The sequence below is a fragment of the Anomaloglossus baeobatrachus genome, chromosome 1, assembly GCF_048569485.1.
Source record: "Anomaloglossus baeobatrachus isolate aAnoBae1 chromosome 1, aAnoBae1.hap1, whole genome shotgun sequence".
Taxonomy (NCBI): domain Eukaryota; kingdom Metazoa; phylum Chordata; class Amphibia; order Anura; family Aromobatidae; genus Anomaloglossus; species Anomaloglossus baeobatrachus.
The window spans coordinates 390,847,630-390,868,488 of NC_134353.1; the positions used below are offsets into that span (position 1 = coordinate 390,847,630).

A 20,859-nucleotide genomic window follows, 5' to 3' on the forward strand; every position below is an offset into this window, starting at 1 on the left:
CCCCTACCCCCCCACTTTTTTTTCTCTCTCTTCGTCTCTATTCCACCCCCTTCACCCCCTTCCCCTCCTCCCATCCTACCCTTGTTCCCCAGTACCAATACACATCAGTAGATACACAGGCCCTACAAAGTCTTGACACGACAGTGACTGGTGAACATGACGTCTCTAAACTTCGGATCCATTAACATTCGAGGCTTCAACACCCCGCAGAAACGATCACAGGTTCTGTATGGCATGCATAAACAAAAGATCCAGATACTCATCCTAGAGGAAACACACTTTAAAACGGGTCATGTCCCTAACATCAAAGACAGATATTTTACCGAATGGTTCCACAGCTCCAACTCGGAATCGCGTTCCAGGGGGGGTTTCCATAGCGATCCATAAAAACCTGGGTCACTCAGTAGTTGACTCAATTATAGACCCCAATGGCAGATTCCTTATGATAAAAATCAGAATCGACTCAAATCTTTACACGGTGGCGGGATGGTACTCGCCGAGTCAGAATCAAGCAAAGCGTGCGGTTCCTTCCTGAAAACCTTATCCGGGTTTTCTGAGGGGGTGGTGGTGATAGGAGGAGACTTCAACCTAACATTGAACCCGAGGGTGGACACCACATCGGGGAGGAGCGCTGTCCCGGAGGGGTTCCTGCGGACGTTGAAAAAAGAAATACATAGACTGCAGTTGGTACATCTTGAGGATAATGAACCCCCAGGGAAAAGATTATACATTTTTCTCAAACCCCCAAAATTCGTATTGTACAATTGACTTTTTTCTAATAAGTCACCACGCTCTCAAATGGCAACCCAGCCCCTCCATCGGCAATTTCGTGTGGTCAGACCACACACCAATTTTTCTGAAACTGTCCCCACCGGATAGACCTGAGCAGAACTGGAGTTGGAGACTCAACGACACTTTGCTTCGGGATCCCACGACTCAATTGACTCATTCCTTTCAGTACATGCTTCGGACAGCACACATTAAGTGGGAGGCTCTAAAATGTGTCCTGAGAGGCAATTTTATAAAACAGGGATCACGCATCAAAAAGGCTAAAGAGGCTAAGGTGAGGGACCTCCTGGCCCGAATTCAAATATTAGAAACTCATCACAAGGGTATTCCATCTTCAGAAACACTGATAGAAAAGACCCTTTACAACTATTCGGATAAATGTGGTCGCCCAAAGTCACGCCTCCTACATCCCCGTATACAGACTCAATACATCCCCCGAATAAGGCACCCAAATGGGACAGAGGAACACAACCCTGTAGAAATCCTAGACATAATGAAAACATTTTACTCCAACTTATACAATATCAAAGGAAAATTATCAGATCTGGATCCCCAGGAATTTCAAAGGCAAGTAGAAGAATACATGGCAGACACAGCCCTCCCGGTAATAGGGGACGAAGTATCAGCACAGCTTGAGGAACAGTTCACTGAGGCAGAGGTAGAGGAAGCTATTAATAATACACCTAGCGGAAAGAGCCCTGGACCGGATGGGTTTTCCCCATTATTTTTTAAAATTTTTAGAGACAAACTTACGCCCTTTATGACAAAGGTGTTTAACTCAGTCACATATACCAACGGGTTTGCCCCACAATCATTGGAGGCCCACGTAGTCGTAATACCCAAACCAGAGAAAGACCCCACGATGGTTTCAAACTATCGTGCAATCTCGTTGATTAACGTAGACATCAAAATCTTTGCAAAACTACTAGCCAATAGACTGTCACCGATACTTCCAGACATAATACACTCAGACCAGGTGGGATTTATACAGGGACGCGAGGTGAGGGACAATGTGTGCAAGACTATCTCGTTAATCGCCGGGGCGGGGGCGTGCCCGGGTGGAATGGGCCTGTTGTCAATAGATGCCGAGAAGGCCTTTGACCGCGTACACTGGGGTTTTATGGAGGCGGCCCTTAAACAGATTGGACTGAGGGGAGGTTTCTTAACTAAAATAATGGCTCCCTCTCAACCCCATTCCAGATCCACAATGGTACTAGACATGGATGCCCGCTATCCCCATTAATCTATGCCATTGTTATGGAACATTTGGCAGTGGCTATCAGGAAGAGCCCCAGTGTGCGGGGTCTGAGCGTGGGTGGGAAACATACAAAACGGCCCTTTATGCAGATGACTTGTTGCTATATATCTCAGAACCCCATATCACCTTCCCCTCAATTATGATGGAATTTGAACGTTATGGGGACCTCAGTAACTTCAAGGTCAACTACAAAAAAACGGAAGCCCTAAACATCTCATTGCCAGCGTCGGAAGTCCAAAGATCCCAAAACAACTTCCCATTCAAGTGGCAGGCACACTCATTAAAGTACCTGGGAATTCAGATACCTTCCGACCTCAGTAAACTGTACACACTAAATTACCAAACCCTATTAGATAAGACCCTTAGGGACCTCAACACATATAACAAAAACCCCCTATCTTGGTTTGGAAGAATTAACACCTTTAAAATGGACATTCTTCCAAGATTCTTATATGTATTCCAGGCTGTACCCATCAACCCTCCAATAAGTTTTTTTAAAACCATGAAATCCGCTCTTATAAAATTTATATGGAAGCAAGCAAAACCCAGAATAAAGTTCCTCACCCTTACTAGACACAAGCATGAGGGGGGGGGCGGGTTTGCCAAATCTACGACTTTATCACCAGGCGTCGGTGTTGGTCAGATTGTTTGACTGGCACTTCCAGACAGGCGCAAAACAGTGGGTAGAACTGGAGCAAAATTGCACACAGACACCTCTGAAGAACCTCCCATGGGTGGGACAACGGGACAAGATACATATTGAACCCAAGGGGGTTTTGGTGAAGGCAACGTTGACATTGTGGGATAGGTTGAGAACAAACAACAGGTTGACTAAACCCCTCAGCCCATTGACCCCTATCTTCAACAACCCGTAGTTTCCTCCCGCGTTGGGGGTGGAGAGGTTCCTTCGCTGGCACAAAAACTCTGATCTTCGAGTAGCTATTTACTACAGGACACACATATCCACACGCGAGAAAAGTTAGAGATGAGGGATCCTCCCATGAAACTCTCTTGGTTGCAGTAAGGACAGCTGCGATCCTTTTTGGAGAAATGGAGGGCCGAGGGCCAACACCATCACCTGACATTGCCAACAGCGTTTGAAGGTTTGTTCCTAAGGGATTCACCACCCCCCCATCTGATCTCAGTGATATATAAACACCTTAACGGACAGCCTGATCACCCGGGCCCGGACTATATCCAGGCATGGGAAAGGGAATTGGGAACTACGTTTTCCAAGGGGGACAGACAAAAAGCTTTCCTCTTTACACATAAAATGTCGATAAATGCTGGCGCTGTGGAATTGAAAAGGGGACAATGTCCCACATATGGTGGGAATGTGATAAACTCAAGCCCTTCTGGGACGCGGTATTCGTGGCCTACACGAGAATCACAGGAACCCCGGTCAGACCTACCCCTCAGGTGGCGATTCTCTCCATGCTGCCAGGCTCCATCGGGGCACAAAAAAGAGATCTCCTCAGGTTTTGCCTGATTGCAGCTAGATCAGTAATTCCCAGATACTGGCGGAGGACTGAGACGCCACCTGTCGAGGACTGGTTTAAAGAATTCTCACACATAGCCCTAATGGAAGAACTGTCTGCAATCGCCAATGACACTACTGACACCTACACCCGGATTTGGCAACCTTGGATCATGTTTAAGGAAACTCAGGATTTCTCAAGGTTACTGGCTCAGTAAAGGAGAATCTAAGGGCAAGTCACATCTATCCTTAACCCCATCACCTCTCCCTCCCCCTCTCTCTACCCCTCTACCCTAATCTCCCCTTTTTCATATAGCCGCTTCTAAACCACGCACTCCTCCCCCCCTCCCCTTTTTTGTTTTGCGTGTGTCTCTTCCCTCTCCCTTTCTCCTCTATCTATTGTTGCCTAATTTTCTTCTTTGTTCTATTTCTTCTCCCTTCCTTCTTTCTCTTGGTGTTTTTTCATCTTACACTAGAACATCTCACTACTCTCTGTTCTGCCTCATACACATCTTCGGTAATCAAATCCCCTCTGGAACTTCATTACCCTACACCGTGGACGCAAAGCTTACCCCCTACTATCACGTACACTTTTCTTTTCGATCTTCACTCTTGTCATCGCTAAGCAGAAGACATTCTGTTAACAAGGGGGCTATGCTTATGATCCTCCCCAGACCGAACAATAGTAAAATAGCAAAGTTTCAAATTAGCGTAAGATAGTGAATTCGAAATGGGAAGCAATGTTAATGTAGAGTAAATGATAAGACCTTGATTATCATTTTAGTCACTATATGTAATGGAGGATATAGGATGGGTGGACCTGGAGTGGGACCACAGAAGCAAATTGTCTATTTAATCTTCTCTCTTCTCTTTTACTACTTTCTTACTATTTTTTAGAAGGTTGTGTATGTTTTGTTATGAAAATTCAATAAAAACAGATTCATCATAAGATGCACCCCTCACTTTCCTCCTAAATTTTTGGGAGGAAAAGTGCGTCTTATAATCCAAAAAAATAAATAAATATTTGGGCAGTATATTCGTATGTAACATGGATATAATTTGCCTCCCAGCTGCGTCTCTCATCTATAGGTAATGATAAGAGGTATGTGGTAGTATGAACTCGGTTTGGATCTGGGCAAAGCCTTTAAATATATAGTTATGGAATAGTTGAGACACTACCTGTACACCCTTATCCTCCCACATTTTCTGACATTGGAGTTCTTCTAATTCTAAAAATCTTTGATATTGTGTAAATAGAAATATGATGTTCAAAGTTCAAAGACACATGTCATAAGGCAAACAAAATGAAGAAATGCAAAAAATGAAATTAATTAATGGCTAAATGTATTAATATTAACCTGTTCGCGACCACCGACAGTAAATGAACATTGGCGCTTGCTGGGTTTTATGCAGCCCCGGCATTTAATTACGGTCCGTAGTCAAGAGGGGGTCGCAACCTCCTGCGTGCTACAATCGTTGGGTGCAGGACAGTAATTTTGACCAGAGACATCGAGACCTGATTGAATCAGCTGTTAACCCTTTGCAATCTTCTATATGCCGCAATAAATTGCGATTGTGGCACATTGCAGTTAAAGAGATGCAGAACGCCCCTTCTCTTACCTCTGGAGCAATCACAGGGGAGCCAAGGATTGTCATGGCACCCGAAGGTCACATGATGACCTCCAGGTCTGCCATGTACGGTGGCCTGTCAGACCCAGCCTGCAGCAACGTCTGACACTGACAATATAATGCATTACTATGTTTTAATTTCTATGAAGCACATAAAGGGTTAATAATTTTCTTGCGTCTGATTTTGAGCACTTTGAGGGGTGCAGTTATTAGAAAGCTATCACTTATGGGTATTTTCTGTCACCGAGGCCTCTCAAGGTCACTTTAAATGTAATGTGGTCCCTAATAAAATGGTTTTCTAAATTTTGTTGGAAAAATGAGAAATTGATGATAAACTTTGAACCCTTCTAACTGCCTAACAAAAAAAATTATATTTCAAAAATTGTGCTGAGGTAAAGCAGAGATATGGGAAATGTTATTTATTAACTATTTTGTGTGATATAACTCTCTGGTTTAAGGGTATAAAATGGCAAATATTCCAATATTTTCCAAAAAATATTGTTTTAAATTTACTACTATCATGAAGTACAATCACTGGGATCTGTTGAAGCGTTCCAAAGTTATAACCTGTCAAAGTGATACTGGTCAGAAATGAAAATATAGACCTGGTCACAAAGGCAAAAATAGGCTCTTGCGCAAAAGGGTTAAATATTAGTTGTAATGCAGTAATGTGACGCCCCTGGACTAGTCAGGTCGTCACAGGGTACTGCACGCTCTTCATCTCCCAGTGCAGGACTCAACCCCCCATGGTTCTGGGTTCCCAACTTGCAGCACTGCCTTCACCAGCATCTAAAAATCCTAATCACACCTCGCACCACACCCTGTCGGGCACACCAGTGGGCTGCTAAGCTAGAATAGGGCCGCCCACCTAGGGGTCAGGCAGAGAGGTGGGAAGTGACAAGTCAGTTGAGTGGTAGACCTCGAGCAGTGAGGAGCTCGGGGAAGCTGGGAGTTGGAGCTCCCAGAGGAACGTAGATTGGGTTGCAGACGGTGGTCTGGGCTCGGAGGAGTTGGAGACCCAGTCACTGGGTGTTGGCTTAGTCTAGGAGGACGGTCGGCAGCTGCAGTCCAATAGCCGGTTTGGGGCCGAAAGGTCATCGGGGTGCTGGCCCCCAGGTCGGGGAAAGGCTTCAAGCAACCCGGCAATTAACCTGCTGCAGGGGATGGAACCCGGACGAGCTCCCGCAAGAGGACAGCGGCATCCAGAGACTTGGTTTACCACGTTGTCAGCATCTGCTTTCCTTCTGAGTGAGTACCTAATCAGCCCCTGCTATCAGCCAGCCTGCGCTTCCCCAGCATTCCTTCCCACCATCCAGAGTCCTTTCGGGACCCGTGGAGGGTAACGTCATCTGGCTGCCCCGCTCCATCACCCTGGGTATTCCCAACGGCAGCAGCGGTACTTCCTATTACCGCACACCACAGGTGGCGTCCGGTAAGATGACGATTCTGCTGAGGTTCCTATATTTACTAGAGACACTTCCCATACCAATCCCTAAGTTGGTGATCAGAAGATTCCAGAGATGGTTGAATAGCTATGTCTGGGCCTATAAATGTCATCGAATTGCACAAACGGTACTGTTGGCCTCTAGGAAGATGGGCGGCCTAGCTTTTCCAGACGTGGAAGTATTACGTAGCTACACACCTGAGAAGTGTCCCTGTGTGGGCCAGTTTGTCCTCAGTGGGTACGTGGATGGAAGTGGAGCGAGCTTGGCTGGCCCCCGATCATCCTGCTGCCCTACTATGGATGGGCTCTCCTTGTCCCCCTGACGCACTCCTTCTGGACCTATAGCACTTACCAGATGTATCTGGCGGATGGCTATAAAAATCTTTCCACTCACTTCGGCTGGGTCCCCACTGACGCCATTTTTATATACTCCAGCTTTGAAGCATAGCGCCGATGATAAGGCAATTGACCAATGGATTCATGCAAGGCTTTTCCACATTATAGATATAATAGATCCCTGCATAAATATATTTCTACCTTTCTCAACCTTGTGAAAGATTTGGAATTCCTAGGGAGGCCTTTTATACATACGCACAGGTATGTCATTTGGACATTTCTATGATCAAGTCCACTACGTTTTCTAAGCTCACCCTGTTCGAGGGCCTATGCAGGCAGGGTGCTTCAACAAAGGGGCTAATCTCTCGCTTATATGACATGCTTACTTCACACACATAAATACAACATTTGTATATGACGAAGTGGGAGACATATCTGGGAAGGGTGATACCGAAACCGATGTGGCAGGCCATCTGTGATCGAGCGGCAAAGACTTCTATATGCACTACACGAAAGGAAAAAAAGTACAGAATGTTAATGCATTGGTACCATACCCTGGAGGTCCTCAGTAGGCTTTTTCCTAACACATCGGACCAATGTTGGAGATGTGCAAACGATAAGGGATCTCTCACTCATATGTTTTGGGACTGCGAGGTCCTTGTTCTCTTTTGGAGAGAGGTGGAGAGATTGATCAGTGGAGTTTTGGGGTATTGGGTCACTTTGGACCCGTTTAACTACCTTCTCAATGTTTCGCCTTTGGGGACCTTTAGGGTATGACCGCACTTTGCGTTGTTCTAAACGCATGTAAAAACGCTAATTGATGCCCAAGTTGATTTTTGTCTTTTTGGCTTTTTGCCCATAGAAGCAGCTAAAACGCATCTGTTTGCGTTGCTTTTCCATCGCTTTTGTGATGTGTGTTATGTGCTTTTTGTTATATTTCTATGTGCGTTTTGATCGTAATTAAAAGGCTGTGTTTGTGAGCAACGATTTTAAAGAAATAAAGTTGTTTGTTCAATTCGTGAAGTATTTGGAAAAAAAAGGTAGAAATAGACATCTACTTTTCCTACTTGCTGCCATTTTCTGGATCAAAAGTTAGTTAATATTGCAACTAACTATGCCAGGCAACAGAGGAACAATACATTTAAGAAGATCTGAAAGGCATCGTTTATTCTTGATCTTGATGCTTTTACATCGTCGCAGAAGGATGCAGGTGTGTGTTTTAAAATTAATATTTTTTTATTTAATTTTAAATTTAACATTAAATGTTTCTTAAATTTTGCTTATTTTAAAATTAAATTTAATAATATTTATATTTAACAGCAGCTGCAAAATTTGACCGGAATGTGGGTACATCCTCTATTAAGGGAGAGACATCAAAAAGGACACAATTTTTATTGTGAGTTGCGCAAGTAAGTTATGTGTAAACGATGTAAAGGCTTCATGCTAATTTCTTTAATTATGTAACCTTTGTGTTGTTTTTTGTAATTTTTTTTTTTTTTAATTTATATTTGAGAATTCTTGCAATGCAAGCATGTTTTTTTTTTAAATTATTAATGAGATAGTTTTTATTTTGAAATTAATTTTGCACATTTTTCAACATTAAAGGTATGGTGATAAATTCATAGCTTTTTGCCGGTTACCAATACACGATTTTGATGATTTGCTGTCGCTTGTACGTTCAGAAATCACCCATGCAGACATGTTTATGCGGCAAGCAATATCAGCTGTGGAAAGACTTCTTGTGACTTAGAGGTATTTTTTTTTTTTTATTAAATGTTTTTTAAATTTTTTCATGTTATTTTTTAAATTAATTTTTCTATTAATAATTATTTTACATTTTTTAACTTAAAAATTACAGATTTCTGGCTACTGGCGAAAGCTTTGCCTCGCTACATTGACAATTTCGCATTGGTAAAACGACAATTTCGGAAATCGTAAATGAAACCTGTGGAGCAATATGGAAAATTCTAACTCCAATTGTGATGCCAATGCCAAATAATGAGTTATGGATGAATGTTGCTAAAAATTTTGAAGAAGAAGCCAACTTTCCAAATTGTCTCAGTTCTATTGATGGCAAACATATTTGCATTCAACAACCACCTAGATCATGATCTACATTTTTTAATTATAATTTTTTTTTATTGTACTAATGGCTGTAGCTGATTCAAATTAAAATTTTATAGCCATAGATGTCGGTTCCTATGGAAGCACAGGGGATTCTAGAATTCTGCAAAATTCTGAGTTTGGAATCAAATTATAATTAACAATGATGCTTTCCCACAGCCTAAACCATTACCTGGCTCAGAAGAACCCACACCTTTTGTTTTTGTAGCAGATGAGGCATTCCTACTTCTCCCCAATCTGCTACATCCATATCCCAGGCGAGGTTTGGATGCTAGTAAGCGCATATTTAATTACAGACTAAGTAGAGCCAGAAGGTATGTCGAGTGTACCTTCGGCATCATGTGCAGCAAATGGCGTGTTTTACATACCGCAATTCAGATAGAAATATCTACTGTGGATAGAGTGGTGAAAGCACGCTGTGTATTGCATAATTTCCTACGAAAATATCGTAACGAACATGGTCGGCCTGGGATCTTTTTATGGACAGTCGTAACTAATATCTACCTTTTTTTTTTTTTTTTTAAATGCTCAGGTGTTTTGCATGTATCACATGTTGGCTATCCTTCCTGCTCTTCTCTTCCCCTTTTTCCCTTTGTCTGCCCCTAGTCCACAAGTATTGTCTGTACAACTTTGCAGTTTTATGTTAAAATGAAAAACTCTTACTAATAAATAAACAGTTTATAAAAAAAAAAAAAGAGAAGCAGTGTGGTCCTTCTCTTACCTCTCCGGCTCACTGTGACACTATAACAGGGGAGCGGAGTTTTGTCATTGGCAACCGAAAGTCACATGATGACCTCCGAGTCTGCCATGTGCGATCTACCAGTCTGACAGTGACAGTATAATGCATTGCCATGCTGGTGCATGGCAATCTATAAAACCAGCGTTCAGACTAAGAAAGGTTAAAGTCCTATATGGGGACTAAGTAAGAAAGTTAAAAAAAAAACCTTAAAAATCCCAACAAAAAGAAAAAAAAAGGCACAGAAAAAATACCATCATTTATACAAAAACAAAAAGAAACAAAAAAAGTAGACATATATGGTATTGACGTGTCCAGTATGATCTGATCTATAAAACTGTCACACTATTTAATCCCTTTAGTGACCAGTTTTAAAAAAAAGTGGCAAAGAACTACATTTTCATTTCATCGCAGGAAAAAAGTGGAATAAAACGCGATCAAAAAGTTGAACATAAATAAAAGTTGTATTTCTGAAAACTACATCTTGTCCCATAATAATCAAGCTGCCACCCAGCTCTATCAGCGGAAAAATAAAAAAGTTATAGGTCTGAGAATACAGCAATGCAAAAAAAATATCTTTTTTTAAAAAAAACAAAAAAAAAACGTTTTATTGCGTAAAAGCAACAAAACATAAAAAAATGATATAAATGTGGTGCCGCTGTAATCTTACTGACCCTAAGAATAAACCTGTGCTGTTACTTTTACCAAACAGTGAACATCGTAAAAAAAAAATCTATTCCTGAATTGCTGTTTCATTTTCATTCTACCTCCCAGAAATGAGAATAAAACACTAATGTGAGTGCACCCTAACTCCATCAAACACCTCTGGGATGACCTAGAGATTGCAAGCCAGGTCCTCCATCCAACATCAGTGACTGACCTGATCAATGCTCTTCTGGATGAATGGGCAAAAATCTGTATACTGACCCCCCAAATTCTTTACAAAGCCTTCCTAAACAGTGGGAGCTGTACTATATGCACAGTATGTGATTGCTCCTGAAGAAGGAGAAAGATTTCTCCAAAACACGTAAATAGTAACTGAAAAGAATCCTCTGGATTGTTCCTTACTTTGGCAGCGCGACATTTGACCCCTTCTTATGTGATTTATCCTGTAATGTATGCAAAGGGAGACCAACCATATTATTGACTATAAATTTAGATGGGAAGCCATAACACTTCCCTGCGTGTAATGAGGGCGTCCCAATACGTTTGTCCATATGGTGTGTAATAGGTTCTGCTTCTTCCAGTGTTGGGAGTTGGAGACTGCTCCTCTGCTGAAATCTGTTATGTCAATGAGGATTATAATCAATTCTGGTATGTATTTTAGGAAAACGTAAACGTAGCGAGGAGAAGGAGGTTACCCGTAAGAAGCGCCGCATTTTTAGCCACGGTAGGCACTAAATATAACTGTCATTCCAATATCTTTACATTGTGTTCTAAAGGCCACTTTACACGCTGCGATATCGCCCGCGATCGCGTCTTATGTGCGTCACGCCCAGTTCGTCTGTGCGATGTGTGTTCATCGCTGCGCGTCCATTGATTTGGCTTTTGCTTGCGGTCACACGTAGCAAACTCGTTGGAATTCAACAGCGAATTTAATTCGTTCCACGATGTAATGAGGAACCTTACGTGTCGTTGTTTAGCGGTCACACCACATGGATTATGTCTTTTTTCTAGGCGATGTAGGCGTTGATTCCCAGCACAAAGTTCACCAAGGTGTTGTTTCATTGTTTCTCGATACGCCCCTTATTGACTCGTGTCATTAGTGTAATCAGCGCAATAAATGTTCATTGGATGTTGTTAGTATTAATGTGCGCAGATGCGTGTTCCTTGTTCCTGCTTTAGTACCTCCATTTGTGTTTTGCCTCGCACAAGGGAACTCTACTAATTTTCGCATCCAGGATTTCTCAGACATTGCTGCATGGTATGTTTTTTTTTATTGTGTTAATTAAATCTTTTTTTTTTTTTTTAATCGTTTAGAAATTGTTTAAATTGTTTAATATCATAGGGTGAAACTATTTGCTCTTAAAAAATGTATCTAAACCTACAATGTTTATTAATTTAAATGTATATAATGATACTCCTCCATTAACTATCTTACAGATGTGTACTAATAAAGAGGATTTCCTTCAGGAATTTATTGAGGTTTACCGAGCGCAAACTCCTTTGTGGAAAGTGAAATCCGCAGAGTATAGCAATAGACAAATGAAAAAGGATGCATACCTAAAATGATTGAGGTATTCGATAAATACCATCCTAATCTGAAAGGGACAGAGGATTTAGTGAAGAAGAAAATTCAGGCCATTCGCACAGTATATAAAAAAGAGATCAACAAAATAGAAGAATCCAAGCGGTCGGGGGCTGGCACCGGGGATGTATATGTGCCTAGTCTGTGGTACTTTGAGTTGCTAAATTTTACCAGAGACCAGGAGCTCCCCAGGCCATCCACAAGTAGCCTCAACCTTCTTGTAGAAATACCGCCAGATCCTAGTAATGAAGTAATTTTACCTGAGGTAATTTATTACACCATTCCTTGCACATTTGAAAATAGTGTTATCTTTATAAATATTTCTGTTCATTGTGATATAGTTTATAATTATGCTTGTAAGAAGGGGTTTTTTTGTTGTTTTTTTTTACCAAAATTTTTTTTAATTTATATAATTTTTTTTTAATTGTTTGGTTTTTTGAAATCTCTATTTTTCAAATATTATCTTTATATTTATCCAAACACATTTTTTAATATTTTTACTAAAAAAATTGTGGAACACAGTTGTTTATGACATATTTTTCTTAATTTTGTATTGCAGCAGCCAACAACAAGTCAGGAATCTTCTTCAGATCAGCTCCAGGAAGCCAAGTAAGTCAGGATGACTTGATTGAGGCTGGACCCTCAAATGTTTAGGAACAACAACCTAGTTTTCGAAAAAGAAAATTCATGCAACCAAACACAACAACGGCTGTCACGAAACTGATGGGCGTTGCCCAAAACATTCTGGACCAGAACAACTGACCTCCCATTTCAGGACTGGGTATTTTTCTGGATGATGAGATGCGTGTTATCAGCCCCGGTCAGCAATACCTCGCACAATGCCTTATCCAGGATGTGTTACGTTTAGCTCGAGCTAATAAACTGACTGATTCATCCTTTGTTGCTATAGGAGAGGTTTGTGAACCAGTTGAGGTGATAGAGGAACCAGAAAAACCACCAAGCGTAGCAGAGCCATCCAAAGTGCCACAAAGAAAGCATGCTCTGCGTGGGCGTAGCTCACGCATCAATATTAAGAATAAACGGAAAAATAAGTAGGATTTTGAGAAATAACTTAATTTTTTCAATGTATGTAATTGTTTCTTTCTTCATGTTCTAAACAACATATTCCATTATTTTTTTTAACATGTGATTTGAAACATATATTTTTTGTTCATAATGTTGTTTAACATGTGAATAAACATGGAGAATAATTTAAATATTTTTTTGCTATCTTAATAATGAAATTGCTGAAGATAAAACAAACTTAAAATATTTATTTATATTTGTTTACTTAAATTTTACACTTCCAAAAATTTGAAAAAATTAAGGAGCTACATAAGTTACAAAGAATAAATATATGTTAATAACAATTAGATTTTGCATGCACGTAAATTCAATTAATAAAATATTAATATTTTGAAATATTTACCATCTCTTACAAGTTCATCATCACCTTCATCTCCTGATGATGAGCTCAAGCTCCATCCAGTTCCTTTACCACCTATGTTGATACAAACAAAGTTGAATATGTCTATTAAAATAAGTTTTCTCATAGAAATTTCAAAATAAAGGTGTTTAAAAAAAAACACAATAAAAAAAAAACCACAAACCCATATCATTTCCATCAATGTTATCCTCAAAATCCAAGGATTGATCTGCTTGCCGTGATGATGGCGTATTGTCATCCTGATCAATGTCGTGGGATTCGTTTACTGAAGTCATTTCTGATACTTTCGTTGTTATTATTTATGTTTATTGGCTGTATGTGGGCCTCATTTTCATCAATATTGTTTGATGGCAGCCTTGCTTCATTAGAAACTTGGTTATCTTCTATTAATATACAAAATTATAATTTCTTATTTTTTTTAAAAATTAAAACATTTTAACAAATATTAAAAAAAAAAATTACAAGGTGAACGGACAGAACAAATTTTCAAAAGCATTTTTGTTACTGTTTTTTAATTTATAAATTTAAAAAAAAAAAAAAAAAAATAGTACTAACCAATAAGTTTTACAAAAGCAAACTGTACCTCTAAAAATAAAAAATAATAATAATAAAAAAAAAAAAACAAAAAACAAAAAAAAAGAAAATTACTTTAAAAAAACAAAAAAGACAAATAGGGACTATAAAACATAATTAAAAATATAGAAACCTATTTTTACACATTTAAATAAACATATAAACATTGCAGTAGCTTATATTACAAGATATGTGAACAATTACAGTCACCTTTGGAAACATAATTCTTGCCTGCAAGTAAAACAAGGTTTTGCCTGATTTCAATAATTCTTTCCTTAAAACGGTACTGTAAATCAGCCCATTTTTTTAAGACTTGTTTTGGACTTCTTTTTATTGCAAAATTTCGTGCAAGGCCCCTGCATATTTTTCGAATTACAGAACGCTTATGTGCCATAGGTCGATTATAGCTCTTGGCACATAAGTAATCCAACGCATCCATCCTTTTTATCAAATAGATCACCTCTCCTTGGCCCCAGATATTTGCTCATCTTTTTCCTGACATGTTGCTTTCGGTTTCTGTTCTGCTACTCATGAATACAGTCTGGCGTGTCACATGGTGTGGGTGACGTTATTACGTCATTACGCTAGTGTTTGACAAGATGTGAATGTCGGCATGTGTATTTCGCCATTTTGTGCAATGATAATACTTACGTGCGCACTTTTTAAATGCGCTAGTGCGGTTTCTTTAAGATTATATACTTTCAACATCTTTAAAAAATGTTATACTAATGAAATTTTATAAAAAAAACATTATTGGATTTTTAAAAATGTTTTGGCTAATGTGTGTAATTTTACATGGTTTGTTTCCAAATTTAAGCATTAAGCTTTAATTTTTAAAAATGATGAATTATTAAATAACAAAGGTTATAAATTTCGACAGAATTTAAAAAAAAAAAAAAAATGTACTATGTGACAATACTTAGCAAATACATATTTATAAACAATATTTAACAATTCTTAAAAAAACCCCACAAAAATAACAATTTGATTAAAAAAACATTAGGCATGTATTTGTTAATTATTCTGTTTTATTTTTCCAAGATTTAAGATTATCAATCTAGAAAAAATTCCAAAAAACAATATCTTACACAAGGAGGCATCAAATTTTGGAACAACATTCAAACTTTGATTCAGGAACAAGTTACATAATGTTTAACATTTTAAAATAATGCTTTTGGGGATAACCTATAAATAATAAAAAGACGAAATTTTGAAATTTAAATATACACTTGCTGCCATGAAACAGCCCCTGGCCCATTTAAATAAGTATAATAATTGGTTCTGTTTGCCATGGCATCCGTCTGACTACGTGAAAGGGGTGGCTGCGGGAAAAGGTCATCAAGCTGGTTTCCTTGATGACGCCATGCACCAAGTTCAAGGACACCATTGCTATGATTTTCAATATCTACACACCCAGGTGGAACATATTCTAAGCCATCTCTTTTACAAAGAAAGTTATGCAAATAACAACATGCCATAACAACTTTGTCTATCGATTCAATTTTCAAGTTGATTGGCGTAGAAAATATACGAAAATGACTACTTAAGATGCCAAAAGCGTTCTCTACAACTCTTCGTGCTCTGCAGAGACGGTAATTATAAATGCACCTTTCATTATTCAAGCTGGTAAGAGGATATGGCCTTAATAAATTACGTAATAAAGGAAAGGCCTCGTTGGCCAGAAAAACAAAATTTAAATTTGCAATGGTATTTTGGTTACATGGTAATTTTAGCTGATTGTGTTTGAGACGATGGGCAAATTCCGTATGCTCAAATACGCCCCCGTCAGAAACTCGCCCATTCATCCCTACATCGATGGAAATAAATTCATAAGTGGCGTTTACTACCGCCATAAGGATAATGCTGTGGTAGCCCTTGTAGTTAAAATAATATGATCCAGAATTATGTGGCTGCATTATCCTTATGTGCTTGCCGTCTATAGCGCCCCCACAATTTGGGAATTGTCATAATAGGTTGAATGATTGTGAGAGATGCTCCAATTCACATGCTGATTTAGGAAATGGCATGTAGTCTCGTAATGCATGTGCTATTGCCAAACATGTCTCAGGAATTAGGGAGCTTAGCAGGGAGCGAGACACTGCAGAAGAATATTGGAGGTCAGTCAAACTGCGTCCTGTAGCCAAAAATCTAAGGGTCACCCCCAAGCGCTCGTCTACAGGTACAGCCTGACGCATGACAGTATTATTGCGCATAATATAAGGGCGAACTTTGTGTAAAAGGTAGCTAGATGAGCTCTCGGACATTCGCAGATAGTTTCTGAAGTCATGCAGGTTATGCTCTTGTAGTTCCCGAACCAGGTGCATGTGTGTATAGCGCTGTCTATCGAGGAGCCATTTGCGTGCCCAAATACGTCGCTTTCTCGTTAAGCGTCGCATGTTCTGTTCCTCAGCAAGGGCAAGGGCTCCTCCGGCTACAAGCATGGATGCTATGACGGCATTTTCGACCGAGCAACGATATTTGAAATGAAAAAACAACGATATTTGAGAATGTGGTCCCATGTCAACGATTAGCGATAAATCACGCTTTTGCGACGATTTTACATCGCAAAAAGCTGTTACACGCAGCAACCTCGCTAACGATGCCGGATGAGCGTCACCAAAACCGTGACCCCAACGAGAACGCTCGGGCGATATCGCAGCGTGTAAAGCCCCCTTAAGGCTCGGGATCACATTACCATTTGTTGTTTCAGTTTTTTAATGATTTAGGATGAGAAAAATGGAAATAAAAGAAAGGTTCCAAACATATTCATTTAAATGGGGATGAAAAAGTCCTAAAATGTCTTCTGTTTGACTGCAATATATATATTTTTTTATTATTTCTTTCCCACAAACTGCCATACATGTATAGCACAATGATTGTGACAGCTCAGAAGGTGAGTGGGGAAAATTATCAGCAGATGTCAGTTATGTATCATAGCAGGCGCCCTGCTGTAATGGCTGCTGTCGGTGTTATCACCGAATGTGGGTCACTTTAACCCACCCCTCTGATAATGCTGTCAGTAATGCCAGTGATATCGCTTTGTTTGAGGTTGGGGGTCTACCAATTTGTACCCATCGGCACCCCGTGCTTGCAGTCATATGGTGTCAATAGCAGTCATGATGATCCCAAGTGAGTAATGGCTTGGGGTCACCCAGCTACAGTGGTCTCTAAAGTCATACCGTAAGCAGGACCTGGCATGGCTCTGGTCAGTGTGAGGGGATCACCACAAGCTTAGTATTTCCAGCTGAAAAATCTGTGTTGGCAGGAAAAAGGCTGCATAAGACGCGCGCATTTATTAATACATATTTACCTTTTCATTAAAATAGGGGAAAAATGTGGAAAGAAATGACATGCTGGAGATCTGAAACTGCTTCAAATCTGCAATGAAAAAAATAAGTCCTACTTTATATAATAGGCTAAGTGTCCTATATACCTTATGAAGGGGTAGAAATAGTTGAGATGCCCTCTAGCTCTCGGAGCCAGCAAGTCGGGGGTCTGTGCCAAAATAGTTGTCCACTGGTCATCTGTCATAGAGCCCAGAACTCGTTCCCAATTCCCCCTATCCTGCATCAGGAATGTATTTACTATATTTCTAAGTTTATAAGATGCATCGGATTATAAGACACACCTCAAATTCAGAGCAAAAAAAGTGAAAATTAAAATGGGGTCTGTTTTATAATCCAGTGGTGTCTTACTGAAGGGGGCTGCAGCAGTAGTGGACTGGAGTCACAGGAGTCAGGGGCGGTGGATGTTCCGAAACTGTAGACTGTGCTGTTGCTGCGGCAAAAACTGAGGTTCGGGCTCCGGCGGGCATGAGGACCTTAAAGAAATGGTGCCCAGAGTTAGTGCAGATTGACCTCTCGGCTCAATGGCAAGCCAAGATCTCATATGCGCAAGCGCCACCTCTGGGCGCCATTTTCCTGAAGTCCGCTGCTGGGAGATCAAAAGGCCGGAGGCGGCGCGTGCGCAGATGAGAGATTGAGCCGAGAGTTCCATCTGCACAAGTGCCGACACTGGGTTGCATTATTTGAAGTCATCATCACCCACCCCCCCAATGCCAGTCCAGCCACCAAAGAACCCCGCACAGCCGCCGCAGCCTCGCCGCAGTATTTCCCGGTCTCTTGCAACAGCTAAATTCAGATTATAAGATGCACCCCTCACTTTCCTCCCAAATTTTTGGGAGGAAAAGTGCGTCTTATAATCCAAAAAAAAAATAAATATTTGGGCAGTATATTCGTATGTAACATGGATATAATTTGCCTCCCAGCTGCGTGTCTCATCTATAGGTAATGATAGGAGGTATGTGGTAGTATGAACTTGGTTTAGATCTGGGCAAAGCCATTAAATATATAGTTATGGAATAGTTGAGACACTACCTGTACACCCTTATCCTCCCACATTTTCTGACATTGGAGTTCTTCTAATTCTAATCTTTGATATTGTGTAAATAGAAATATGATGTTCAAAGAGACATGTCATAAGGCAAACAAAATTAAGAAATGCAAAAAAATGAAATTAATTAATGGGTAAATGTATTAATATTAACCTGTTCGCGACCACCGACAGTAAATGAACATTGGCGCTTGCTGGGTATGTGTATTTTCTGTCACCAAGGCCTCTCAAGGTCACTTCAAATATAATGTGGTCCCTAATAAAATGGTTTCCTAAATTTTGTTGGAAAAATGAGAAATTGATGATAAACTTTGAACCCTTCTAACTTCCTAACAAAAAAAAATTATATCGCAAATATTGTGCTGAGGTAAAGTAGAGATATGGGAAATGTTATTTATTAACTATTTTGTGTGATATAACTCTCTGGTTTAAGGGCATAAAATTGCAAATATTCCAATATTTTACAAAAAATATTGTTTTAAATTTCCTACTATCATGAAGTACAATCACTGGGATCTGTTGAAGCGTTCCAAAGTTATAACCTATCAAAGTGATACTGGTCAGAAATGAAAATATAGACCTGGTCACAAAGGCAAAAATAGGCTCTTGCGCAAAAGGGTTAAATATTAGTTGTAATGCAGTAATGTGACGCCCCTGGACTAGTCAGGTCGTCACAGGGTACTGCACGCTCTTCATCTCCCAGTGCAGGACTCAACCCCCCATGGTTCTGGGTTCCCAACTTGCAGCACTGCCTTCACCAGCATCTAAAAATCCTAATCACACCTCGCACCACACCCTGTCGGGCACTCCAGTGGGCTGCTAAGCTAGAATAGGGCCGCCCACCTAGGGGTCAGGTAGGGAGGTGGGAGGTGACAAGTCAGTTGAGTGGTAGCCCTCGAGCAGTGAGGAGCTCGGGGAAGCTGGGAGTTGGAGCTCCCAGAGGAACGTAGATTGGGTTGCAGACGGTGGTCTGGGCTCGGAGGAGTTGGAGACCCGGTCGCGGGATATTGGGACTGGGTGTTGGCTTAGTCTGGGAGGACGGTCTGCAGCTGCAGTCCAATAGCCGGTCTGGGGCCGAAAGCTCGTCGGGGTGCTGGCCCCCAGGTCGGGGAAAGGCTTCAAGCAACCTGGAAATTAACCTGCTGCAGGGGACGGAACCCAGACGAGCTCCCCCAAGAGGACAGCGGCATCCAGAGACTTGGTTTACCACGTTGTCAGCATCTGCTTTCCTTCTGAGTGGGGAATCGTGGATAGATAGGAAAGTCGGGTTTAACACTGCGCTGAAACCATGGAGCCAGACGATATGATGAATTCTTTGCTATATTTTCTTTATTTAGGACAAGTCAACGCGTTTCAAAGGCATGTCCGCCTTCTTCATCAGGACAAAGGAAATAACCTGAGGTCAAGAGGTTTCCTGTTTTCCTGGTTTTTGGGAGAGAGGATTTTTGTTATTGCTGGCCAGGTTTGGTGCGAGGGAGGAATCTTCTCAGTGCCATGGCGTGGTACAACCGATTAAAGATCGATGTACTGAAGCTCATTAGTCTGGTGAGTATAGTTTAGTTTTTTTTCTATATATGTATATATATATATATATATATATATATATTATTTCTCCCAATGTTTTGAAGCAAATGGCGTGGGGCACCACCACATTTTGATTTTCAGCCCTGTAAAGCTGACAGATGCGGGCTGGTATTATCAAGGTGTGGAGACCCATGCTTCTTGGGTCCCTACAGCCTAAAGAGTACCAGCCCTGCATCCGCCCCGCAATTGTTGCATCCATGATATGACAACTATGGCACAATACTTGGCCCCTTCTTGATTGCCCTGAAGCGGTGGCAATTGGAATAATATTTGAGGCTTTGTACCAGCTCCGAACAGTGAGATGGTATCAAGCCCCGGTATTAGTAACGTTGAGGTGTCTATTAGATACCTCACGTTACTAATACTCTATATAAATCCAGTATATTTGGTCCCGCTTTCTGGTGCTGGCCCGTCCAGTAATGCGCCGTCTCCTAATGCCGGTCCGTCCCCTACTGCCCAGTTTCCTGCTGGCGGCCAGTTCCATTGTGTTGTTCTCTCACCTGGTGCTGGCCTGTCCCGCGGTGAAGTCCCAATCTGGTGTTCTTCCCCATCAGCTCCTGCTCTCCCGTTCTCGTCTATTTCAATGTGGCTTTCTCCTAAGCTGAGGTGACGTCACCCCAGGCGTGGGAAATGACCGCTAGGTACCCAATTCTCCTGAGCTGAGGTGACGTCACCCCAGCCGTGGAAAATGACCGCTAGTTTCCCAATTCTCCTGAGCTGAGGTGACGTCACCCCAGCCGTGGGAAATGACCGCTAGTTACCCATTTCTCCTGAGCCGAGGTGATGTCACCCCAGCCGTGGGAAATGACCGCTAGTTACCCA

At 40.9% G+C, this 20,859-nt stretch overlaps 1 protein-coding gene across 1 annotated transcript in view; it reads right to left on the reverse strand.

Annotated features, from left to right (window-relative positions):
• LOC142315607 (uncharacterized) overlaps window positions 1–20,859 on the reverse strand; it is a 214,621-nt gene that overhangs the window by 44,670 nt on the left and 149,092 nt on the right. The window contains exons 2-3 of the mRNA XM_075352560.1: window positions 13,652–13,871; window positions 13,471–13,542 (exon numbers count right to left, since the gene is read on the reverse strand). Coding sequence (XP_075208675.1) covers window positions 13,471–13,542; window positions 13,652–13,763 — 184 coding nt within the window. The 5' untranslated portion in view covers window positions 13,764–13,871. The remainder of the gene's footprint in view (window positions 1–13,470; window positions 13,543–13,651; window positions 13,872–20,859) is intronic.